The sequence below is a fragment of the Rhodnius prolixus genome, unplaced genomic scaffold, assembly GCF_049639745.1.
Source record: "Rhodnius prolixus isolate KJV_2025 unplaced genomic scaffold, Rpr scaffold_15, whole genome shotgun sequence".
NCBI classification, from domain to species: Eukaryota; Metazoa; Arthropoda; class Insecta; order Hemiptera; family Reduviidae; genus Rhodnius; species Rhodnius prolixus.
Genome location: NW_027411605.1, coordinates 7,658,393 through 7,686,238, shown reverse-complemented (window position 1 = coordinate 7,686,238; position 27,846 = coordinate 7,658,393). Strand labels below are relative to the sequence as shown.

Here is a 27,846-nt window from a genome sequence, read left to right as displayed (position 1 = left end):
ATACAAGAGAACAAAATTTCATACGAATACGTGGTTCTCAATGGGAGATATATAACAGCCAAAATCTTACAGAATTTAATGACCCAATAAATTTTCAACACTTTATATCTTCTACATTTATTGATCTGTGCTCAAAATAACTATAGTTTATAATTGAGAAAAACAAAGTGTACAAGAGAACAAAATTTCATACGAATACGTGGTTCACAGTGGGAGATATAGAACGGCCATAATCATACAGAAATTCATGACCCAAAAAATATTCAACCCTTTATATCTTCTACATTTAAAGATCTGAGCACAAAATAACTACAGTTTATAATTGAGAAAAAATAAGTGTACAAGAGAACAAAATTTCATACGAATACGTGGTTCACAGTGGGAGTTATAGAACAGCCATAATCTTACAGAATTTCATGACCCAAAAAATTTTCAACCCTTTATATCTTCTACATTTATAGATCTGTGAACAAAATAACTACAGTTTATAATTAAGAAAAACAAAGTGTACAAGAGTACAAAATTTCATACAAATACGAGGTTCACAGTGGGAGATATAAAACGGTCGTAATCTTACAGAATTTCATACTTAAAAAAACTTTCAACCCTTTTTATCTTCTACATTTTTAGATCTGTGCACAAAATATCTATAGTTTATAATTGAGAAAAACCGTGTGTACAAAAAAACAAAATTTCATACGAATACGTGGTTCACAATGGGAGATATAGAACGGCCATAATCTTACAAAATTTCATGACCCAAAAAATTTTCAACCTTTTATATCTTCTACATTTATAGTTCTGTGCACAAAATAACTACAGTTTAAAATTGAGAAAAACAAAGTGTACAAGAGAACAAAATTTCATACGAATACGTGGTTCACAGTGGGAGATATAGAACAACCATAATTTTACAGAAATTCATGACCCAAAAAATTTTCAACCCTTTATAACTTCTACATTTATAGATCTGAGCACAAAATAACTATAGTTTATAACTGAGAAAAACAAAGTGTACTAGAGAACAAAATTTCATACAAATACGTGGTTCACAGTGGGAGATATAGAACGGCCATAATCTTACAGAATTTCATGACCAAAAAATTTTCAACCCATTATATCTTCTACATTTATTGATCTGTGCTCAAAATAACTATAGTTTATAATTGAGAAAAACAAAGTGTATAGGAGATTAAAATTACATATCAATACGTACTTCACAGTGGGAGATATAGAACGACCATAATTTTACAGAATGTCATGACCCAAAAAATTTTCAACCCTTTATATCTTCTACCTTTTTAGATCTGTGCACAAAATAACTATAGTTTATAATTGAGAAAAACAAAGTGTACAAGAGAACAAAATTCCATATCAATACGTGGTTCACAGTGGGAGATATAGAACGGCCATAATTTTACAGAATTTCAAGACCCAAAAAATTTTCAACCCTTTATATCTTCTACCTTTTTAGATCTGTGCCCAAAATAACTAAAGATTATAATTGAGAAAAACAAAGTGTACAAGAGCACAAAATTTCATACGAATACATGGTTCACAGTGGGAGATATAGAACGGCCATAATTTTACAGAATTTCATGACCCAAAAAATTTTCAACCTTTTATATCATCTACATTTATAGATCTGTGCACAAAATAACCACAGTTTATAATTGAGATGAACAAAGTGTACAAGAGTACAAAATTTCATACGAATACGTGGTTCACAGTGGGAGATATAAAACGGTCGTAATCTTACAGAATTTCATACCTAAAAAAACTTTCAACCATTTTTATCTTCTACATTTTTAGATCTGTGCACAAAATATCTATAGTTTATAATTGAGAAAAACCGTGTGTACAAAAAAACAAAATTTCATACGAATACGTGGTTCACAATGGGAGATATAGAACGGCCATAATCTTACAAAATTTCATGACCCAAAAAATTTTCAACCTTTTATATCTTCTACATTTATAGATCTGTGCACAAAATAACTACAGTTTAAAATTGAGAAAAACAAAGTGTATAAGAGAACAAAATTTCATACGAATACGTGGTTCACAGTGGGAGATATAGAACGGCCATAATTTTACAGAAATTTAAGACCCAAAAAATTTTCAACCCTTTATATCTTCTACATTTATAGATCTGAGCAAAAAATAACTATAGTTTATAATTGAGAAAAACAAAGTGTACAAGAGAACAAAATTTCATACGAATACGTGGTTCTCAATGGGAGATATATAACAGCCAAAATCTTACAGAATTTAATGACCCAATAAATTTTCAACACTTTATATCTTCTACATTTATTGATCTGTGCTCAAAATAACTATAGTTTATAATTGAGAAAAACAAAGTGTACAAGAGAACAAAATTTCATACGAATACGTGGTTCACAGTGGGAGATATAGAACGGCCATAATCATACAGAAATTCATGACCCAAAAAATATTCAACCCCTTATATCTTCTACATTTAAAGATCTGAGCACAAAATAACTACAGTTTATAATTGAGAAAAAATAAGTGTACAAGAGAACAAAATTTCATACGAATACGTGGTTCACAGTGGGAGTTATAGAACAGCCATAATCTTACAGAATTTCATGACCCAAAAAATTTTCAACCCTTTATATCTTCTACATTTATAGATCTGTGAACAAAATATCTACAGTTTATAATTAAGAAAAACAAAGTGTACAAGAGTACAAAATTTCATACAAATACGAGGTCCACAGTGGGAGATATAAAACGGTCGTAATCTTACAGAATTTCATACTTAAAAAAACTTTCAACCCTTTTTATCTTCTACATTTTTAGATCTTTTGCACAAAATATCTATAGTTTATAATTGAGAAAAACCGTGTGTACAAAAAAAAAAAAATTCATACGAATACGTGGTTCACAATGGGAGATATAGAACGGCCATAATCTTACAAAATTTCATGACCCAAAAAATTTTCAACCTTTTATATCTTCTACATTTATAGTTCTGTGCACAAAATAACTACAGTTTAAAATTGAGAAAAACAAAGTGTACAAGAGAACAAAATTTCATACGAATACGTGGTTCACAGTGGGAGATATAGAACGGCCATAATTTTACAGAAATTCATGACCCAAAAAATTTTCAACCCTTTATATCTTCTACATTTATAGATCTGAGCAAAAAATAACTATAGTTTATAATTGAGAAAAACAAAGTGTACAAGAGAACAAAAGTTCATACGAATACGTACTTCACAGTGGGAGGTATAGAACGGTCATAATTTTACAGAATTTCATGACCCAAAAAATTTTCAACCCTTTATAACTTCTACATTTATAGATCTGAGCACAAAATAACTATAGTTTATAACTGAGAAAAACAAAGTGTACTAGAGAACAAAATTTCATACAAATACGTGGTTCACAGTGGGAGATATAGAACGGCCATAATCTTACAGAATTTCATGACCAAAAAATTTTCAACACTTTATAGCTTCTACCTTTTTAGATCTGTGCCCAAAATAACTAAAGATTATAATTGAGAAAAACAAAGTGTACAAGAGCACAAAATTTCATACGAATACGTGGTTCACAGTGGGAGATATAGAACGGCCATAATTTTACAGAATTTCATGACCCAAAAAATTTTCAACCTTTTATATCATCTACATTTATAGATCTGTGCACAAAATAACCACAGTTTATAATTGAGAAGAACAAAGTGTACAAGAGTACAAAATTTCATACGAATACGTGGTTCACAGTGGGAGATATAAAACGGTCGTAATCTTACAGAATTTCATACCTAAAAAAACTTTCAACCCTTTTTATCTTCTACATTTTTAGATCTGTGCACAAAATATCTATAGTTTATAATTGAGAAAAACCGTGTGTACAAAAAAACAAAATTTCATACGAATACGTGGTTCACAATGGGAGATATAGAACGGCCATAATCTTACAAAATTTCATGACCCAAAAAATTTTCAACCTTTTATATCTTCTACATTTATAGATCTGTGCACAAAATAACTACAGTTTAAAATTGAGAAAAACAAAGTGTACAAGAGAACAAAATTTCATACGAATACGTGGTTCACAGTGGGAGATATAGAACGGCCATAATTTTACAGAAATTTAAGACCCAAAAAATTTTCAACCCTTTATATCTTCTACATTTATAGATCTGAGCAAAAAATAACTATAGTTTATAATTGAGAAAAACAAAGTGTACAAGAGAACAAAATTTCATACGAATACGTGGTTCACAGTGGGAGTTATAGAACAGCCATAATCTTACAGAATTTCATGACCCAAAAAATTTTCAACCCTTTATATCTTCTACATTTATAGATCTGTGAACAAAATAACTACAGTTTATAATTAAGAAAAACAAAGTGTACAAGAGTACAAAATTTCATACAAATACGAGGTTCACAGTGGGAGATATAAAACGGTCGTAATCTTACAGAATTTCATACCTAAAAAAACTTTCAACCCTTTTTATCTTCTACATTTTTAGATCTGTGCACAAAATATCTATAGTTTATAATTGAGAAAAACCGTGTGTACAAAAAAACAAAATTTCATAGGAATACGTGGTTCACAATGGGAGATATAGAACGGCCATAATCTTACAAAATTTCATGACCCAAAAAATTTTCAACCTTTTATATCTTCTACATTTATAGATCTGTGCACAAAATAACTACAGTTTAAAATTGAGAAAAACAAAGTGTACAAAAGAACAAAATTTCATACGAATACGTGGTTCACAGTGGGAGATATAGAACGGCCATAATTTTACAGAAATTTAAGACCCAAAAAATTTTCAACCCTTTATATCTTCTACATTTATAGATCTGAACAAAAAATAACTATAGTTTATAATTGAGAAAAACAAAGTGTACAAGAGAACAAAAGTTCATACGAATACGTACTTCACAGTGGGAGGTATAGAACGGTCATAATTTTACAGAATTTCATGACCCAAAAAATTTTCAACCCTTTATATCTTCTACATTTATAGATCTGAGCACAAAATAACTATAGTTTATAATTGAGAAAAACAAAGTGTACTAGAGAACCAAATTTCATACAAATACGTGGTTCACAGTGGGAGGTATAGAACGGCCATAATTTTACAGAATTTCATGACCCAAAAAATTTTCAATCCTTTATATCTTCTACATTTATAGATCTGAGCACAAAATAACTATAGTTTATAATTGAGAAAAACAAAGTGTACAAGAGAACAAAATTTCATACGAATACGTGGTTCACAGTGGGAGTTATAGAACAGCCATAATCTTACAGAATTTCATGACCCAAAAAATTTTCAACCCTTTATATCTTCTACATTTATAGATCTGTGAACAAAATAACTACAGTTTATAATTAAGAAAAACAAAGTGTACAAGAGTACAAAATTTCATACAAATACGAGGTTCACAGTGGGAGATATAAAACGGTCGTAATCTTACAGAATTTCATACCTAAAAAAACTTTCAACCCTTTTTATCTTCTACATTTTTAGATCTGTGCACAAAATATCTATAGTTTATAATTGAGAAAAACCGTGTGTACAAAAAAACAAAATTTCATAGGAATACGTGGTTCACAATGGGAGATATAGAACGGCCATAATCTTACAAAATTTCATGACCCAAAAAATTTTCAACCTTTTATATCTTCTACATTTATAGATCTGTGCACAAAATAACTACAGTTTAAAATTGAGAAAAACAAAGTGTACAAAAGAACAAAATTTCATACGAATACGTGGTTCACAGTGGGAGATATAGAACGGCCATAATTTTACAGAAATTTAAGACCCAAAAAATTTTCAACCCTTTATATCTTCTACATTTATAGATCTGAGCAAAAAATAACTATAGTTTATAATTGAGAAAAACAAAGTGTACAAGAGAACAAAAGTTCATACGAATACGTACTTCACAGTGGGAGGTATAGAACGGTCATAATTTTACAGAATTTCATGACCCAAAAAATTTTCAACCCTTTATATCTTCTACATTTATAGATCTGAGCACAAAATAACTATAGTTTATAATTGAGAAAAACAAAGTGTACTAGAGAACCAAATTTCATACAAATACGTGGTTCACAGTGGGAGATATAGAACGGCCATAATTTTACAGAATTTCATGACCCAAAAATTTTTCAACCCTTTATATCTTCTACCTTTTTAGATCTGTGCACAAAATAACTATAGTTTATAATTGAGAAAAACAAAGTGTACAAGAGAACAAAATTCCATATCAATACGTGGTTCACAGTGGGAGATATAGAACGGCCATAATTTTACAGAATTTCAAGACCCAAAAAATTTTCAACCCTTTATATCTTCTACCTTTTCAGATCTGTGCCCAAAATAACTAAAGATTATAATTAAGAAAAACAAAGTGTACAAGAGCACAAAATTTCATACGAATACGTGGTTCACAGTGGGAGATATAGAACGGCCATAATCTTACAGAATTTCATGACCCAAAAAATTTTCAACCCTTTATATCATCTACATTTATAGATCTGTGCACAAAATAACCACAGTTTATAATTGAGAAGAACAAAGTGTATAAGAGATAAAAATTACATATCAATACGTACTTCACAGTGGGAGATATAGAACGGCCATAATTTTACAGAATTTCATGACCCAAAAAATTTTCAACCCTTTATATCTCCTACATTTATAGATCTGTGCACAAAATAACTACAGTTTATAATTGAGAAAAACAAAGTGTACAAGAGAATAAAATTTCATACGAATACGTGGTTCACAGTGGGAGATATAGAACGGCCATAATCTTACAGAATTTTATGACCCAAAAAATTTTCAACCCTTTATATCTTCTACATTTATTGATCTGTGCTCAAAATAACTATAGTTTATAATTGAGAAAAACAAAGTGTATAAGAGATAAAAATTACATATCAATACGTAGTTCACAGTGGGAGATATAGAACGGCCATAATCTTATAGAACTTCATGACCCAAAAAATTTTCAACCCTTTATATCTTCTACATTTTTAGATCTATGCACAAAATAACTATAGTTTATAATTGAGAAAAACCAAGTGTACAAGAGAACAAAATTTCATACGAATACGTGGTTCACAGTGGGAGATATAGAACAGCCATAATCTTACAGAATTTCATGACCCAAAAAATTTTCAACCCTTTATATCTTCTACATTTATTGATCTGTGCTCAATATAACTATAGTTTATAATTGAGAAAAACAAAGTGTATAAGAGAAAAAAATTACATATCAATACGTACTTCACAGTGGGAGATATAGAACGACCATAATTTTACAGAATTTCATGACCCAAAAAATTTTCAACTCTTTATATCTTCTACATTTATAGATCTGTGCACAAAATAACTATAGTTTATAAAGGAGAAAAACAAAGTGTACAAGAGAACAAAATTTCATACGAATACGTGGTTCACAGTGGGAGATATAGAACGGCCATAATTTTACAGAATTTCATGACCCAAAAAATTTTCAACCCTTTATATCTTCTACATTTATAAATCTGAGCACAAAATAACTATAGTTTATAATTGAGAAAAAAAAAGTGTATAAGAGAAAAAAAATTACATATCAATAGGTACTTCACAGTGGGAGATATAGAACGACCATAATTTTACAGAATTTCATGACCCAAAAAATTTTCAACCCTTTATATCTTCTACATTTTTAGATCTGTGCACAAAATAACTATAGTTTATAATTGAGAAAAACCAAGTGTACAAGAGAACAAAATTTCATACGAATACGTGGTTCACAGTGGGAGATATAGAACAGCCAGTCACTTACAGAATTTCATGACCTAAAAAATTTTCAACCCTTTATATCTTCTACATTAATAGATCTGTGCACAAAATAACTACAGTTTATAATTGAGAAAAACAAAGTGTACAAGAGTACAAAATTTCATACGAATACGAGGTTCACAGTGGGAGATATAGAACGGCCATAATCTTACAGAATTTCATGACCCAAAAAATTTTCAACCATTTATATCTTCTATATTTATAGATCTGTGCACAAAATAACTATAGTTTATAATTGAGAAAAACAAAGTGTACAAGAGAACAAAATTTCATACGAATACGTGGTTCACAGTGGGAGATATAGAACGGCTATAATCTTACAGAATTTCATGACCCAAAAAATGTTCAACCCTTTATATCTTCTACATTTATAGATCTGAGCACAAAATAACTACAGTTTATAATTGAGAAAACAAAGTGTACAAGAGAACAAAATTTCATACGAATACGTGGTTCACTGTGGGAGATATAGAACGGCCATAATCTTACAGAATTTCATGACCCAAAAAATTTTCAACCCTTTATATCTTCTTTATTTATTGATCTGTGCTCAAAATAACTATAGTTTATAATTGAGAAAAACAAAGTGTATAAGAGATAAAAATTACATATCAATACGTACTTCACAGTGGGAGATATAGAACGGCCATAATTTTACAGAATTTCATGACCCAAAAAATTTTCAACCCTTTATATCTTCTACCTTTTTAGATCTGTGCACAAAATAACTATAGTTTATAATTGAGAAAAACAAAGTGTACAAGAGAACAATATTCCATATCAATACGTGGTTCACAGTGGGAGATATAGAACTGCCATAATTTTACAGAATTTCATGACCCAAAAAATGTTCAACCCTTTATATCTTCTACCTTTTTAGATCTGAGCTCAAAATAACTACAGTTTATAATTGAGAAAAACAAAGTGTACAAGAGAACAAAATTTCATACGAATACGTGGTTCACTGTGGGAGATATAGAACGGCCATAATCTTACAGAATTTCATGACCCAAAAAATTTTCAACCCTTTATATCTTCTCCATTTATTGATCTGTGCTCAAAATAACTATAGTTTATAATTAAGAAAAACAAAGTGTATAAGAGATAAAAATTACATATCAATACGTACTTCACAGTGGAAGATATAGAACGGCCATAATTTTACAGAATTTCATGACCCAAAAAATTTTCAACTCTTTATATCTTCTACATTTTTATATCTGTGCACAAAATAACTATAGTTTATAATTGAGAAAAACAAAGTGTACAAGAGAACAAAATTCCATATCAATACGTGGTTCACAGTGGGAGATATAGAACGGCCATACACTTACAGAATTTCATGACCCAAAAAATTTTCAACCCTTTATATCTTCTACATTAATAGATCTGTGCACAAAATAACTACAGTTTATAATTGAGAAAAACAAAGTGTACAAGAGAACAAAATTTCATACGAATACGTGGTTCACAGTGGGAGATATAGAACGGCCATAATTTTACAGAATTTCATGACCCAAAAAATTTTCAACCCTTTATATCTTCTACATTTAAAAATCTGAGCACAAAATAACTATAGTTTATAATTGAGAAAAACAAAGTGTATGAGAGAAAAAAAATTACATATCAATACGTACTTCACAGTGGGAGATACAGAACGACCATAATTTTACAGAATTTCATGACCCAAAAAATTTTCAACCCTTTATATCTTCTACAATAATAGATCTGTGCACAAAATAACTACAGTTTATAATTGAGAAAAACAAAGTGTACAAGAGTACAAAATTTCATACGAATACGAGGTTCACAGTGGGAGATATAGAACGGCCATAATCTTACAGAATTTCATGACCCAAAAAATTTTCAACCATTTATATCTTCTACATTTATAGATCTGAGCACAAAATAACTACAGTTTATAATTGAGAAAAACAAAGTGTACAAGAGAACAAAATTTCATACGAATACGTGGTTCACTGTGGGAGATATAGAACGGCCATAATCTTACAGAATTTCATGACCTAAAAAATTTTCAACCCTTTATATCTTCTACATTTATTGATCTGTGCTCAAAATAACTATAGTTTATAATTGAGAAAAACAAAGTGTATAAGAGATAAAAATTACATATCAATACGTACTTCACAGTGGGAGATATAGAACGGCCATAATTTTACAGAATTTTATGACCCAAAAAATTTTCAACCCTTTATATTTTCTACCTTTTTAGATCTGTGCACAAAATAACTATAGTTTATAATTGAGAAAAACAAAGTGTACAAGAGAACAAAATTCCATATCAATACGTGGTTCACAGTGGGAGATATAGAACTGCCATAATTTTACAGAATTTCATGACTCAAAAAATGTTCAACCCTTTATATCTTCTACCGTTTTAGATCTGTGCCCAAAATAACTATAGATTATAATTGAGAATAACAAAGTGTACAAGAGAACAAAATTTCATACGAATACGTGGTTCACAGTGGGAGATATAGAACGGACATAATCTTACAGAATTTCATGACCCAAAAAATTTTCAACCCTTTATATCTTCTCCATTTATTGATCTGTGCTCAAAATAACTATAGTTTATAATTGAGAAAAACAAAGTGTATAAGAGATAAAAATTACATTTCAATACGTACTTCACAGTGGGAGATATAGAACGGCCATAATTTTACAGAATTTCATGACCCAAAAAATTTTCAACCCTTTATATCTTCTACCTTTTTAGATCTGTGCACAAAATAACTATAGTTTATAATTGAGAAAAACAAAGTGTACAAGAGAACAAAATTCCATATCAATACGTGGTTCACAGTGGGAGATATAGAACTGCCATAATTTTACAGAATTTCATGACCCAAAAAATGTTCAACCCTTTATATCTTCTACCGTTTTAGATCTGTGCCCAAAATAACTATAGATTATAATTGAGAAAAACAAAGTGTACAAGAGAACAAAATTTCATACGAATACGTGGTTCACAGTGGGAGATATAGGACGGACATAATCTTACAGAATTTCATGACCCAAAAAATTTTCAACCCTTTATATCTTCTCCATTTATTGATTTGTGCTCAAAATAACTATAGTTTATAATTGAGAAAAACAAAGTGTATAAGAGATAAAAATTACATATCAATACGTACTTCACAGTGGGAGATATAGAACGGCCATAATTTTACAGAATTTCATGACCCAAAAAATTTTCAACCCTTTATATCTTCTACCTTTTTAGATCTGAGCTCAAAATAACTACAGTTTATAATTGAGAAAAACAAAGTGTACAAGAGAACAAAATTTCATACGAATACGTGGTTCACAGTGGGAGATATAGAACTGCCATAATTTTACAGAATTTCATGACCCAAAAAATGTTCAACCCTTTATATTTTCTACCGTTTTAGATCTGTGCCCAAAATAACTATAGATTATAATTGAGAAAAACAAAGTGTACAAGAGAACAAAATTTCATACGAATACGTGGTTCACAGTGGGAGATATAGGACGGACATAATCTTACAGAATTTCATGACCCATAAAATTTTCAACCCTTTATATCTTCTACATTTATTGATCTGTGCTCAAAATAACTATAGTTTATAATTGAGAAAAACAAGGTGTATAAGAGATAAAAATTACATATCAATACGTAGTTCACAGTGGGAGATATAGAACGGCCATAATCTTACAGAATTTCATGACCCAAAATATTTTCAATTCTTTATATCTTCTACATTTTTAGATCTGTGCACAAAATAACTATAGTTTATAATTGAGAAAAACCAAGTGTACAAGAGAACAAAATTTCATACGAACACGTGGTTCACAATGGGAGATATAGAACGGCCATAATCTTACAGAATTTCATGACCCAAAAAATTTTCAACCTTTTATATCAGTGGTTCTTAACCTTTTCATAGACGCGAAACCCAATTATATGTATATATTTTTCTCGCGGAACAATAACATTAAATAATTTGAAATTTGGTATTTAGCAAGAACTTAAAATTAAATTCAAATTAAAAAAAAGGAACAATTTTTTGTTTCCGTATCTTTCCCAAGTTTCTAAATTTCAATACATTTAACACTTGGACCATATTCGCGGTACACCGGTTAAGAACCACTGGTCTAGAGACTCGTGAAGAAGTCCAAGTCTACAAAAATTAACCGAAAAGTATTTATTGAAGACGCTCAGAAAAAGGGCTTCGCTAAAACGTGGTTCGAACCATTGGTTGAAAAGCCATAAAAGTGGATGATTAAATTAGTTTTATTAACGATTGAAATTGAACTAATTCGGTGATTAAAATTAAAGTTCAATTTAATTCTCAGATTTAATCATAATTTTTTTAGTTTGATTAAATTAGTTTGATTAACGATTAATTCTGAAATTTAATTGATTAAATAATTGTCATATGATTAAAATTACGATTAAATTCTGATTAAAATTAAAAATAAATTTAATCAATTAAAAAAATTAATCAATTAAATTTAGAATTTAATTGTTTTTTTAATCAGTGCCCAACTCTGGTCTAAGAGAACCCTGTGTAAGTTGTTTCATCATCTGTGAATATTGCACAATGAGAGGTGAGGTCTTCATTGGCACCAGAAGGATGAACAAAAAAAATCTAGACAGCCCTTTGTTGGATACTATAAAAACCTCTTTGTTTGGTGTCTTTCATTTTGTATTTTAACTTTTGTTTAGCCAACGTTCAATCAGTAGTATTACCTTTTGGAATTTTTATAAATTATACTCGTATTACAATTAAATAAATAATACATTTCATGAGAAAAAAAAATCTGGTTAGATTTATTTAGAAGAAAATAAGGTTAACATAATGAAACCAGTAATTCGATAAGATATTAAAAGAATAAAGTTTAATCTGAAATAATATTTAATCTTATTGGTAATATTCCTGACTTATATTACTTAGTCTCACTTATTTTTTATTTTTTAATCTTTTATTGGAATTTACCCCTGCAACAGTTGTTGCAACAAGCAAATATGGTAAAAAAAGAAATAAAAGAAAATCATGAGTGGAGAAGGCACCCAGTGGTGCAACTCCAGTAACGTGCTTTGCTCTCACGATAAGAGATCACGAGACCATCTTCTCTTCAATCTCCTTAGAAGATTACCTGGTAATGTGGAAGAAGATAGGTGTTCTAGGATGAGCTGCTGTAGAGGAATGAAATTTGAGAAAACGAGCTTTAGCAAGATCTGTAATGAAAGGGATTTTGAGGTCATTATGGATAGTGAGGTTAGATACATAGAACGGAGCGTTAAGAAGTTTTCGAAGTATTTTTGACTGTAATGTCTGCGAGGCGTAGTGAGTTGGAACGCTTAGTCGATCCCCATACGTCTCATAAGTCTCACTTATAAACAAGAAATGTTTCTAATAATATTAAATGATTTTAAATATTTACCTAAAAGAGTAAGATAGTATTAAAATAATCTAATAAATGTGAATGAATATATTGATTTTTTTTGTTGTCAGTTACTCTTCCATCAATGGAAGCAATTAGTTTGTTCTTCAAGGATATCAGGAAATATTTGTCAAAAAAAAAGGCTAATAATTACCTCGCTAAATCCTCAGGTTGCTGTTCTGAAATCGAGTGTGCAGGTTTTTGCAGATGTGACTCTACAGCTGAAAATCTCTTGGTTAGTGTATCACCCGATCGACGTTGTCTAGCTGAATACCGTCTTAGAAGGGTATGTAGCTCTATTATTCGAAACTTGATTTTGAGCTCTCGTCTACTAGTCATTCTCGAGCCAGAATGTTCTCTCTGCATACAACTTTTTAAATTCCTGTTCACTGATTTCAAAACTGACTTATTGCGATGTTTACCAAAGCTACATTCTATATGAAGCTTCTTCTTCAATAATCGTACCCTGTATTTCATAAGAATTTTTGTTGTTTTTATTCAGAAATAGCATACAGTCTCTAATTCTACTACACCAATATTTACTACTGCTTTACTAAGACTATATTTACTACTGCAATATTAACTACTAAAGAAAGTTATAACACTATACCTCAAATTGCGTAAGCTACATTTTCTCCTTAGGGGTTTAGAAACTATCCTGCATGTACACGCTCTAGTTTTATCGTTTGTCCTGCGATTTATGTAATATAAACAAAAACATTATATAGTTTTTTTTTTTGATAACTGATTTATTAATCCTAAAGGTTATTGCCAATTTTTCTCATTCATATATGTATATATGAATGAGAAAAATTGGCAATAACCTTTTGGATTAATAAATCAGTTATCAAAAAATATATATATATTTATATGAATAAATATCTAATATATATAGGAAAAGAGAAAGAGAAAAATAGAATAGGAGAAAAAGGGGAGGAAGAAAGGATATTAGAGTGAGACAGTAATTCGTTTGAGATTGGCAGTTGTTAAAAGTTGTACTAGTTGTATCATTTTTTCGCTTATTTATTTATTTATTTATTAGATGACAATAAATACATACATATGTATGTACATTGGTGTGCCAGTTCGAACACTATAACCTCCAGCAAAATAATTACAATAATTGTACAAAATATAAAATTAGATGAGGCAAAAAACTCATGCAATAAACCTCAGCTGATGTACCAGTTGATGACGTTCTTTTGTATTAAGAACTACTGTTCTTTAAAGAACTTAGTTTTTCTAAGGTTGCTAGGTTGGTGGATGTGCTAATGGTAGGTTGCAGAGATGAGTGGGAAGAGTAAAGGTGCCGAGTTTGAGAAAAGTGATAATATTGATCAGCTAAACAATTTGTATTTTTTGAGAGGGGTATAAGGTCTTTGCAAATTTTGAAAGAGAGACTTATAGACCAATTCAGACCAAAAGTTAATAGTGCACAAATAAATATATGCCTAATTGATCAAACTTTAAAGGCGCTCACATGAGAATGCAAGACAGTACAATTATGCCATGCCGGAAATTGCAAGTCAGCATAACATTGTGGAAGAGACATTGCTTTAATGTATTGTTTACGGAATTTAAGTTGATGAAGCGAATAAAGCTTTAGTATATAATGCCTACAATTTACGCGATCTGAAGAAGAAACTTGTTATTACAACTACGCGAGAGAGCGTAGTTACACATCAAACCAGCTAGAACGAAGAAATTAATAAAGGACAAGATCAAAGCCAGGAAACATTGCTTTTTTTTGGCTCAGTTGAGCATGAGGTGAGTTACGCATTAGGCACTTTAGGGGATATAAGACAATTTCGATGTTAACATTAAAACAATTTATAATAAACTTAATTGAAATATAATTGTTAATAAGCTCCGAAGAACACCCAGTCACAAGGACGAAAGCTAGGCAAAAAAATGTCTGAAATTGGCAATAATCTTTCTTGCTTTTAAACAGAAATATTTATAACAGCCCCAATGATTGCATAACCTTCTTTGTTTCACAGCAGCCAAAATTGTATCCAAAAACATCCAAACGAATTAACAATTTTCAGCTATCCTTGACTTTCCGAAAATAAAGAATTCTCACATGCACACCATATCCTAGCTAAAAATTTGTACTTGCATCAAGTAGCCTCAAATCCTTCAAAATGCAATTTCCAGGAAAAAATTTAATTTTGGAAATTTCGACTACTACCTCAATAAGTAAGAAAAACAGAAGCATACATAAGAAAAACAAACTTAAAAAATAACGTAAAAATTTTAATGCAGTGAAATTATTTATTATTATGATGCCAATTATTACAGAATTTGCAAAAGTAGAATTTTTTATTATGTAATTTCGTATAAAAAAAAATTATGGATTCATGAAAACATTGTTCAATTGCAAAATGAAGAAAACCCTAACAGTGGTAAGAGAAATCTGATTAGAAAGACGGGGGTATAACTAGGAAATTAGAAATTAGAAAATTTAAATGTATAGATATATATCCATACGCAGGCGCCTCGGTAGCCGAGCGACTAGAGGCGAGTAAAGCTAATATGTACTGTGGTACTGGGCTCGATTCCCGGTCTTAGGCCTTGGATTTTATTTAATGGTTAAAAGAAATTTACAGTAAAGTATGTTTGCTAGTCGTCTCCGTCCACGACACCTAATTAATAGTTGGACGTTAAGCCCCTCCTGAAAAAATAGGCGATTACTTAACTATATCCATACGCATGTTCAATGCCTTTATTTGATGGCTATATGTATATACACACACAATAATTTCTTAAAATTATTATTTCTAACTTAGTGAAGCTTATAAGTGATATTTCCAGTGAAAACTAGAAATAGAAAATCCGCAAGATTGGGATACTTATCGTTTTAAAGATAGATAAAAAATGCTGTTTTACTTTGTGCGTAATACCTTTCAGAAATCCTTGATTCCTCTTGCAGCAATGATCCTGCCTCATAAGCTACATTCTTCCGAAGATGTGGCTTGCAGTTCTTCAATCGCTCTGATAATGCCACATATGATCTTGGTTGGGTAACTGATGTACTATGCCTGGATAGTCTACACCTTGGCGTTAGTCTTGTTCGTAATTTGGAGGTACTTCTGAGTATGAACATACATTTCTTACAAAATGTCCTCAACAAAAACTTTGTTGGATGTCTGCGACATTTACAGTTCTTCTTCTGGCTACCATAAGTCTTTATAATTAATCGTGCCCTGCACTGGGCAGGAATTTTGTTTTTTTTCAACCTGAAATCGAAAGATAGAAAAGTTTGGGGCTTCAAATTCTGATTTGGCAATGTTAACGACAAGAGGAAAGTATAATAATGTCCACAGTATAATTTAAAAATATCGTAGGAGCTGCTTTAGTTTTTTTACTTTCTGATCACTCATAGATCTGTCGTGCATCTACTGTCGTCCTCAGCCCATTTTGGCTAACGGTTTCCATCATTGACATGTACAGTAAATATCACAACATTAATTGGCGACTAGGGTAGCGGAAAAATAAGTTTATTTACCAGCTCCAACTATGTGTTTGAGTACGAGTTCACTTGGTGGAAATTATTTTCAAATCATATATTGAATAACTTATTAACTAACAATGTAACAGATGAGAATATAAAAAAGCTCTGTTTTTTGGTATCATTGGGAGATTCAACTTACAATTTTTTACACATGTCTGTCCAATAAATAAGAGAAAGATAACTTCTGTTCATAGATTAATAGATTCATACTAAACAGTTTATAAACTGTTTACTGTTTTAACAGTTTTACTCTATAAAAAGTCTTGTTAAAATCCAGAGTATATAAAAAAATTTAAAAGTACCAAAAATACCACATTATAGTGTGGATTTTTCACTTTTTCTGAGTTTTTTCTTAAATGCCTTCTTCATTTGCAATGAACTTCGTATTTAAAACATTTGTTTTTTTTAATGATTTTTCTGAGAAAATTCGTTTTGGGCATTTTTGGGTGCTATAAGTCAACGACAAGCATTGCAGTTCGAGTTAATAATAAGAGTGACCTCAGCCAAGTAGAAGTGATGACAATCTAAGATTACCAGAAGAACTAATGCTAGTGTTGTGTAACTAATATGTTAAAACCATGTCGCTGAATTCGAATGATATAGATAAATACAATTTTTGAACAGATAACCGTATAACATGAACAATCCACTCGGTAACAGATGGCTAACGATTTATCGAACAAGTCCTAATTATTTATTAATTTAAATATATTTTACAATTTATCTAACGATAAAATAAATTTTAAATTAAAACTTACTCTTTTGAAGTGCAATTGTCAATGCTAACGTAGTTTTTAGTTATTTTTTTGTTGGTCATTTTTCAATAATCTCACTTTGTTTCAAAGAATCTGCAATCATATGTTAAAGGCGCATGCTAAACAATGACACAAAAACACGTGTGATTAGTCAACTGAAAGAAGACTGTCTGTCAACAGTTATCTCAGACTTTTATATTTGTTTGGCCACATCAATAGAATTGCCATTTAAGGTAGGCCAGTGGAACCTGGTCCGCGTAACAGTTTTATGTAACCTGTGGTTCGAAATTGAATTTATTTATTTATAAATAAAATGAGTATTTTAAAACTTTTGGATCTATCTCTCGACTGTATATAAAATATACATATACATATGTATGTATATATTTAAATATATATCGTATTCATTTGAGTTACATATATGTATAAAATGTACCTGTTCAATTTCAGATCAGTTTTTTCTTTATCGGCTGCAACTAACTCAGGTGGCACCTGAAAATGCAACAATAAAAGTACTAGGCGAATGCAAAGGACATTTTATATCTTTAATCTCTTTCTCTTTCTACTTAATATCTACTTTCGACTAATCTGAAAATATGAAAGCTAATAAGTTTGAACAGATTACGACACATAGTACCGGATGTAACGGTTGTTTGAATATTTTGTTAATTAAAATTTGTGATACTTCAGTGGTCGAAGAGGAGTTTGTGTAAGTATCCCTTTAGATTACTATTTCGGATTAATATAAGGTATATTTTAAAATTCATAGTTTGAAGTAAAGAAAGAACTTGGAGAAGTTAAACGTGGATCACAGTTCTAAAATAGATAAAATTAAAGTCATAAGTACAACTGTAACACAACTGACCGGTGGGACAGTTGTGTAAGGATTGATCGTCAAAAACTGCGAATAAAGTGTTAAAAAACACCCAACTTTGATAATTTTTTCCTAAAGGGCATATCCTAGTTTATATCTGTAATTATTTTTTTGCAATGACGTAGATTAATTAATTTTTGAGAAAAACGATGCAAAAAACGGCATTTTCAAAGATTTTCTTCTTGTTACCTATTTTTGTAAACAACGTAGCGACTAAACGCGCCCACCGATTTTCATGAATGAGGTGTCATTCGATTCGGAATTTCAAGTAGATGTGCCTTTTAAGGGTCTCGACATTGCACATTGAATAGGAGAGGAGTTAACCCAATTTACTTAGGGCTCCCTCTTAAAACATTTTTTCTAATAACTGTAAATCTTGCCTCGAATTTGGGGCTCCCTTAAATAACAAACAGTTCAATTCTACTCTTACACATACTAAGGAAGGTACTGCAATCGTTCAAATTATTGACGAGTGAACCGATTAACATGAATTTCGAATGTCATTCGATTCAAAATTTTATGAGAATATAGCTTTTGTGGATCTTGATGTTTACAACATTAGAAAGGGACTTTGTCCTACTTAAACTAAGGCCCCTCTTAAACTAATATGTAGGGCTCCTCTTAAACTATTATGTAAGGTCCCTCTTAAAACTATTATCTATCAATAATCTTTGCACGATCTTCATAAAATTTGGCAGAAAGAAGTGATTTAAGTTTTACTACGTGGCATTAAAGCGCCTACTCTTACAGCTACTAAAAGGAAGTTTGGCATTCGTGCGTATTTTAAGTTTAATTTTTCTTTGCTCTTTTAGTGAGAAGTACTGTAATCACAGTTTTATTCTGCTAGTTACGTACAAGTACCTTCCAATTTTATTCGAAACGTTTTCCCAAGTAAACTTTTTTTGTGGATTCTTTGGGGACTGCAGCTCTAAGAATTCTTTTAAACGATCTTTCTAGTGGTACTTACAGTTCCGACTTAACACTACATCAGGTTAAAATGAAAGTATTGCTTATTCCAAATGTTATGAATATCTGTAAAGCACATACATATGTAAGATTGCAGAACAGACAAAAAGGATAATCTATCCAAAAGGTACAGAAATCTCCTTAAAGTTAAGAATAAGTGTTGATTAAACAACAAGAGGTACACAAATCAGCAAGTACCCATCGTCTCTTTTTCGAGTTAATCGAACAATTACTAAAATTTGACAAGTAAGAAATTCCATTCAACTGGTTGGTGACCATGAACTTTCCTTACAAATCCTCCATCACAGCAAAAGGATGAGAACTACATATCAAAGGCACAATAAATAATACAAAAATTTTTAACAATGTTTTATATATTTTTCTTTACGTGTATCAATTTTTATTGTTCATAACATCTATACATTATCAATAAAATATAACTATTAGCTCTCTTTGTTTCTCACCTTTCTCTCTTTCTATACATACATTTCCTGAAATGTGTATATCCTCATGTGACTTAAATATATACAATTATTATTATATTTATAGTTAGTTAATAAATAATCTCTCGAAATACTTTTTAGCTCATTATTTACTCATCTTCATTTACTTTGGAATAAATTCTGATCCATTATATTTCCCAATTGATTGTACTTCTTCCTTTTTATAAATTTCGAATTAATGTTTACATATTTAATTATTGTGACTATTTAATTTACCATCATTATATAAGCCTAATTAAATATATAATTAACTATTTATAAATTACAATATTTACAAAAATAAAGACATTTAAATGAGAATTATAAATAGTTTTTATCACAAATCAAATAAATTATAAAAAGACAGCAAATTTTATTTTTTTAGAATGGAATGTTTTATTCTTTATTTAAGCAAAGCTCAGTAAAAAAATAATTTTAATCATTACTATTTAATTTAAAAAAATACTTATTCTTATTTAAAATAGTCAACTATTATTAAAGTTAAAAACAGAGGGCATAAGCAAACTATTTATGGAAAAATCAAGGAGATGGAGATAAAATTGAAGCAATCAAAAAAGCTTTACAATCAAATGAATAAACAAATTGAAAAAAAAAAAAAAAATGTACACAAAAAGTTCATTTTTGGGATGGGGAGTACAAATGATGGCCAGTGTTTGAAAATATATACATATATATTTTTACTGCTCATGGCGAGGAAAATGTGAATGTTTTTGGATTTTTCATTCGATATAAAATAAACAAATAATATGGTTTTGAGATTTATTAGGATGATGTTCAGTTGGTGTATGTGGGTTAAGTTCAAAGTGCTTATACATGTACGAGTATATGTATGAATTTTTTGTGGCGAGGATCATTAGGGCGAAAGTTTCTTTGCCAAATTCAAAGTAGTGATTAACTGATTGTAGTTAGCAAAAAAAGGTGCCAAGTTTGAATCCTAATAAGACCAAGAAACATTGTTTTTTTTAACGAACCTTGTTCATCCTGATCCGTTAGCAGCTCCATTTGCCGTTTACCAAGCTGGTAGGTAATACACGCATATAGTTTTTATAATAATGTTCTTTTATAATAATAAAAAAAGACTATCTATAAATATACTAAGAAAATAGAAAGATCAACCAAAATGTTTTGTAAGTTAACTGTCCTAAGGAAATCATTATAAACGAAATCATCAACATTTACTTATACAACGTGATAAGATGAGCCTTCGAAGATTTGTGCTCACAGTAAACACTACTGCCTCCCATACAAACAGACCTTACGGCTACTTTATACGTGGCAGAATTATAAAATCGGCAAATGAATATAAAATCCACATTTGGGGAAAGAAAGCACTAAAATCTGGCGGAAGAACTAAAGGAGCACTTATCACAGTGACCCTACAAGGGAATCTCTTTTTATATCCTATGTTGGAGGTGTCTGCTTTAATCGTTTCAAGTTCAGATTACTTGAGCCTACCAGAAAAGATTCTCCATACGTCGTATTTCACCACTTCGGCCCGTCATTAAACACTTGCAACTAAAAACTATATTATGTTTCTAGACCACATCAACACTGACAAGTCATATAGTTACGTTAAGTTACCTTTTTACTATATCCCCCCCAAAAAAAATAATAGCGCAGAAACAGTGAAGGGCCTTCCTGCTTCCGTGGTTTCGAAAACTACCTAGCTACCAATTTATACACGAATTTTAAGTAAGCAGTAGCCTAGCGAATTTGCATTAAGGGAAAGTAAAGTAAAAACCAAAAGAGAACCCAGTGTTGCAAATTGGCTTAACCATTTTAAGCAAAAATTATAGGCATAGTTCCAGAACAGAATTTTGGTTGTGGTTGACCGTTGTGTTTGATCATGATTGTGGTGTTTCTTGGCCTACTAGCAATATCTCTATGTTAACAACGCAAACGTTTTTGGCAACATTTTACAAATAATAATTTTTCCTTTATCATCATTTATGATATCACAATAACTCAAATCAACCACAACAAGACACTTATTTATAGAATTAGTTTTTAAAAAAAGGATCAATTCCACAAAATCAACAATAAATCACTTCATAGATAGGCCCTTTGTTAAGTAATTGTTTAAAAACTAATTTACCCCTTTCCTTTATGGTGTTCTAATAATAATTCAGGCCTATTTTTATAAATAATTTGATTTTTATAAAAATTTCTAATGTTACTTTTTAAATCTATTTGCCTTATTTATCTGATTTTTTTTAAATTAAAGAAAGTGATAAAATTTCTTTACTTTTTTATATTTTTTGTTTCTTTATTTTGTAAAAAAATAAAATAAAATATTTTCTTTGACAATAAAAATGTGAAAATTCCTAGTATTATAATACATTCTTTACCTAATAGGTAATTGGTACCAGAAATTTTCTCAGTACTCTGCCAGGCTCTGGATAAAGTTTTCTCTTATTGACGAGACATTATGACATTAATTTGGGCTGTCACAACCCCATTTACTCAATAAGTAAGACTTCTGAAGGTACTGACTTACAATCTCAGGGTTAACCAAGTGGTTTTGTAAGTAAACCTTAAAGCCCGCAATGCCAAAACTGCTAAAGCTCTTAGGTGTTTTCTATTATGACTGCCAAACAAGAAACAAATGACAAGGCAAAATTTTTACATAAATAAACACAAAGAACTGATAATATGAAATTGCAGTCAGGTTGTTTCAAACGGAGGCTGAGAAGTGCAAAAACCTACTGCTGTGTACGCCACGGAACGATTACCAGTGGCAACAAATTGAAGTAGTTTCTCTGTTCTGTTCGGGTACAATGAATTGGGCACAGAGCTGTGACAAGACCATTCATAGAACTGAAATTTGCGTGTTATGCATGCTAAAAAATGCGTTAGTTGTAGAAAAACATAGTTCATAATGTTTTGACTGTACACTGACTATTTTCAGATTTTTCCACTAGCTGATACCCTACTTTTCGACAACGGATTCTTACCAAATATGAAAAAAATTTAAATTATAGAACAATAATGAGATGGGTAACTGAAAAGCTAGTTGAACAGCAGTGTTACTCCGAATTAGAGGCTTTAAACTGTAACTTCCTGTCGAAGTACCCATGTTGGTATAATAACAACGTAATTTTGAGTTTTCTGAAATCTGTCGCTTTTTGTATTTTGAGGGCCTAGAAATATTTTCGTTTGAGAACAATCGCAACGCTTTCTCTAACATTGGAGCAAGAGAAAGTAAAACTAGAACCAATGTTTTACAGTATGAATCGGGAACATCAAATTTATATTCCAACCACTAGTGCAGTTTTTCTTTCACTCCTTCTTTACTTTCTTTCATTTTTTGTTTAATTAGAAAAAAATCTTATGGCAAAAATCTATAAATAGTGCCCAGAAATTTGTTAAGACTTTAAAAATACAACAGCAAATTTATTAATATTTAAATGACTAAGTCAAGTCAAATAATTCACAATTACATAAAGGCTTTATCCAAGTCTTCGTTTGCCTATCATTACCATAGACAGGAAACCCAAAACGGTAAAAATTTCTGTTTTACCACTTAGTTCATCTGACACACGGATTTTTTTTTAAGATAAAAACAATACAATACAATTTAAGAAATATATATATAATTATTCTATAATATTCTGTTATGTCCATAGTTAGTATTAAACTCAACACGACCTTCAATTTATAAATGACGACCATATTTAGTGAAGAATGAGATTAAGTTGGCAAATATGATCCTTCATTACTTTCTGCTCTTTTGCATAATTACTTCAATTCTAATATGTTCATTTTCTTAAAACTCAATTAATTTGAAGTGAAAAACACAAATATTTATTATTTTTCATATTTTTATATGATTGCTACTTCAAAAATTAATCAATAAGTAAATAGATACAAACACCACTACTTTAGACTGCCAAGAGTTGCCTTTTTACTAACTCAACAAACTTCCAATAAAAAAGTACCTTATTGTAGAAAATATGAAAATAAATGAATAGAACTAAGATTTATATTTCAGTGAGAAAGAAAATAAATTAAGCGGCAAGCAGAAATCAAAGTTAAACTTAAGTATTTGATTTTAATCGTCATAGTTGGCATGTTTTCTTTATCTCTGACCGTTTTGGACTTTCATTCATCTTTAGAGGTGGATTTATACTTGAGCGCCAGAAATTACTGGTCAAAGAAAAAACAATCCAGAACTTCTACCTCAATGATTAAAGTAAGAAAACAAATTTTTTTTTGTTTAAGATATGGCGCGTCACATCTGAGGTCATTGGCTTGTTCTCAATCCACAGCCGGCTTCTGAACAGTGCTTTCTCGTTGCAAACAACACTGTCATCACAAACATCACTGGACAGTTAGCTATAAGAAGCTTCCAGAGAGAAAAATCTGCAAGCCAGCTGCTAGATTCAAACCCAGGATCTCCACGTGGTAAGGCAATACGCAAACCACATAACTAATTTCTTCATTAAGAAATAAACAATTCTTTTAAATATAACAGTAAAAGCTTTTTCAGTCTTTAGCCCTAAGGACTTATCTTTCTTGTTCTCTTTTTGCTAGCCTCAAATTATGAGTCGTTTTCTTAAGTACCTATAAGTTTGAACAGACATCCAAGAATGAAAATCTTTCCTCACATTTAAATTACATCTCAATATGCACCTGTGAATATTTCATCTCTCCCTCACGATTTCCCAGCGTGCTATATCAATATATACCAGGATATTGAATAAAAGCTAAGCCGTGCATGAAATATATCTCCGACGCTAAAGATGTTTTTACTCCAAATTGAATGATGTTGAATTCGCCTTCAGAAATCATTAGGCGAATTTAGTTTCACTACATCTACAATGGGTATAGAGTGATTCTGTAAAAACTCTGGGATATTAATGAACATTACTTACAGAAAATCAGGCGATTTGTTCGTCATTAAAATTAATTTCAGAATTAAAGTTAATTGTCTTTTCCAGGTTAGTTCTCGCTTCCCTTTTTTTCTTCAACAAAAGTTTGAAAATTCTAAAAGAATCCATTTTTAAAACTTTCTTCAAATAGCTCAGGTGAGTTGAAGTTAACGATTCTTTTTCTTTACGTCTGCCACCATACAAAATTCAGACAAAATTTAATATTAATTTATCCTAGTAATGAGTCAGTAATGTTAAAGACAGTTAGGCCCAAGATTTAATAATTCAATATTGCTTTAATTAAAGCTACTCTTTTTTCCACTCTTAATAATTTTTGATTGTTTGGTTTAACTTGAGCTTCCAAGTTAAGCAATTTTTTTACAGAACTTTAAATCAATAATAGATAAATAAACCAAAAGTTATGATCGTATGAGTACTAATGAATGGGATTATAATTTACGGTTCCGGCCAAGAATTATGACTGGGTTTACATTATATTAGGTTGCTTTCATCTTTATTTCTCTCTTATACTTGAACGGCAATTTAAACAAACGAACTCTCAGAGTTGCCCAGAACTTGGGTTTGGCGCTTTGGCAAATTATAGCCCAGCCCAATCCAAGCAAAAATGTTTCAAAGGTTGGATGGTATCGATTGATCGTGATGTGTTGAGAAGGAATCCTCCGAGCAGTTATAGATTTAAGCAGTTAGCCAAATAAGCTGTAACCTTACCTGAGTATTTACTTATTAGCTTTACGGAAAAAAGCTAGATAGGGAAGGCTTGAGAATTTCTCTAAACATACTAAGTAGTTTTCAGATGTTGAGGGATGTATATGCCCCTGGGAGAGAATCGGTGAACACATAACAAGATATTGATTATCACATTTCATTCTCGTTAACATTTCCAACTTCTTCATTTTAGGTACCAGCTTTAGAAAATGACATTGCAGAGTGAGGGTAACTTGGTTTCTCTATTCTTCTTATAATTTCTCTGGAGAGTCAACTACCCTTAATTTATGGGAATTTCCTCAGAACATTAACAGAGCGTTAGAGGGTAGCAAGATGTACCAGAAAGGCCTATCTCTAACTTCCACTTTATAAAATTGCCTAGAGAACTCTGCAAGCGATTTAGAAGGTGTCTCACCTAGCATCCAAACAAAATATCTGTTGGTAGCAGTGCAGAATACCCCTCAAAAGTTCGGAACCTTTAAATGTTGCTTAATGTTATCCACCTTTTAGAACAATTAGGGACTTTTTGAAAGTACTACAGCGCACTCAAACCGTAATATATGAACTTATTTTATTTTAACACGGAGGTCCTCACAACGGATGTAACTATTAAAAATTTCTATTAGAAAATTCTAGAAAAAGCTTTCTTGTTCATTTTTACCACCAGAAAGAAAGATTAAAAAGCACAAAAATTTAAATCTTTAGATTACTGTATTACATTAAATCTTTTAAAGTGTGGGTTACTTTGGGACTGTAATATAAAAGAAATTAAAATCAATTTGGCCAACTTAAGACAATCCTCAAATTATCTTTATCTTAAATTATTCAAAAGAAATTTCTAATTTATTTGTTTTTCATTTCATTAATTACATGTTTGCTTGTTTTTTTCAGAAATGAAAAACAAAGGCATCGGCCCCTCCCTAACAATCGGCCCCAAATTTTATAATTATGACATAATTTAAATGTGATTTTAGCCTGATAAATATTGGAGCTCAATTTTAACATCTCTTCTACCGCTTATTTTTCATTACAAAAAGAAATATATATATATATATTGTACATATATATATATATATATATTAAATACAACTTTAGAATGTCGGAAGATATTATGGAATAAGCATACGAGTCTTCAATTTGTAAACATAACTCTTGTTATTTCTGTACTCGCTAAAATAATTCTTTAAGTAACGGTTTTTTCTTGATCATCTAAAATACTTTTAAAACATACTTATAAGTACGTGATGCATTAGTGGTTGTTTAAGAATATAATAGTTTTGTTGGAGCAATTTTAGGCCATCTCCTTTTCAAATTCATTCCAAGCGTTATTCAATTCCATAAAAATCATTTTTGCCAGTTTTTCATTCGGCGTTCCAATGTGCTGGGAAAACAAGAAGAAAGAGAATGGAAATTAACACAAACAGATTTTTTTTAAGGTACAATTATAATGTACTGCATATTCTTATTATTGTACTTGTAAAATTTTGATTACCAAGAATATTCCTCAATAGGAAACAATAACAATTTAGTTTTTACTAAATGCATTTTTAATTTTTTTCTCTCCCTTCCCCGAAAATGGTTCCAATGTTTTTTCTAAATTTGAAATTCTAGGGGATGATGGGGTTTGTTTTCCCTCCAAAATGTCATTTTAGTGGGATCGATGAGTATTTAGTAAGAGAAAGCAGTAGGAATCTCTGGTGCTCATTAGATTCGCATTTCCCGCGAGTCTTTTTCTCTTCATCCCTTTCTCCAAAACGGACATTATAGAACCTCTATTGAATTCATTGTAATTACCAACTTACAAGATAAACAGGGCTACTGTTAGCTTCTAACAATTTTTAAACGCAAAATACTTTGTTAACCTTGGAACTCAAAGTGTGAGCCACCCAATTTAGATATTAGGTGCAAAAATATTTAGCTTTGTCGTGAGCTCTCAAAACATTTATTTCTAACGAAGATTCTAATTAAAATTTTGATACAATCGCAATTCGTCATCATAATGTACGAGTATATAATGAACAAAAAGAAGTAAAACAGAAGACACGAATAAAATATCCGGATTATTAATTTTTTACTTTTGTTCCCAAGAATATGGTAAGAAATAGTTTCGACATGTCAAATGTTCGAAATAGAGACTTTACCAAGAATTTTGTTTTGGTGCCTTCAGTTGAAAAAGTGGTTTTTGGAAAACGGTAGAAAGCTCAAACTTTATATTTCGTTCGGATGCTCCAAAGTGCAAGACAGTAAGTCAACGGTCAAAAGCCCTAAACAGGAAGTATTACTTTACTCAATGGATTTTCACTTTTTTCGAAAAGGATTCCTAAGATTCAAGTAAACGTCATT

The 27,846-nt window shown here is 30.6% G+C and overlaps 2 protein-coding genes and 1 long non-coding RNA gene across 11 annotated transcripts in view; 1 reads left to right on the top strand and 2 right to left on the bottom strand.

Annotated features, from left to right (window-relative positions):
* The window catches only part of LOC141455032 (polycystin-2-like), a 55,010-nt gene extending 37,354 nt beyond the window's left edge, over window positions 1-17,656 (bottom strand). For all 4 annotated transcript variants that reach the window (XR_012459108.1, XR_012459109.1, XM_074129846.1 and 1 more), the window contains exons 1-4: window positions 17,567-17,656; window positions 16,198-16,533; window positions 13,905-13,985; window positions 13,449-13,760 (exon numbers count right to left, since the gene is read on the bottom strand). Coding sequence is in view for 2 of the 4 variants with exons in the window: in XM_074129846.1 (XP_073985947.1) it covers window positions 13,449-13,760; window positions 13,905-13,985; window positions 16,198-16,533; window positions 17,567-17,625 (788 nt within the window). In the remaining 2 variants the exon portion in view is untranslated. The remainder of the gene's footprint in view (window positions 1-13,448; window positions 13,761-13,904; window positions 13,986-16,197; window positions 16,534-17,566) is intronic.
* Window positions 17,565-27,846, bottom strand: part of aux (cyclin-G-associated kinase) — a 41,887-nt gene continuing 31,605 nt past the window's right edge. For 4 of the 6 annotated variants that reach the window (XM_074129841.1, XM_074129843.1, XM_074129839.1 and 1 more), the window contains one exon: window positions 20,489-26,884. In XM_074129841.1, the coding sequence (XP_073985942.1) occupies window positions 26,795-26,884 (90 nt within the window). In that variant the 3' untranslated portion in view covers window positions 20,489-26,794. Of the gene's footprint in view, window positions 17,657-17,999; window positions 18,056-20,488; window positions 26,885-27,846 lie in introns of those variants that run through there. The other 2 variants (XR_012459107.1, XR_012459106.1) reach the window with 2 other exon arrangements.
* LOC141455039 (uncharacterized) lies at window positions 17,800-20,114 on the top strand. The gene is made up of 3 exons (XR_012459112.1): window positions 17,800-17,938; window positions 18,014-18,272; window positions 19,250-20,114. It is a non-coding gene; the product is annotated as an uncharacterized lncRNA (long non-coding RNA).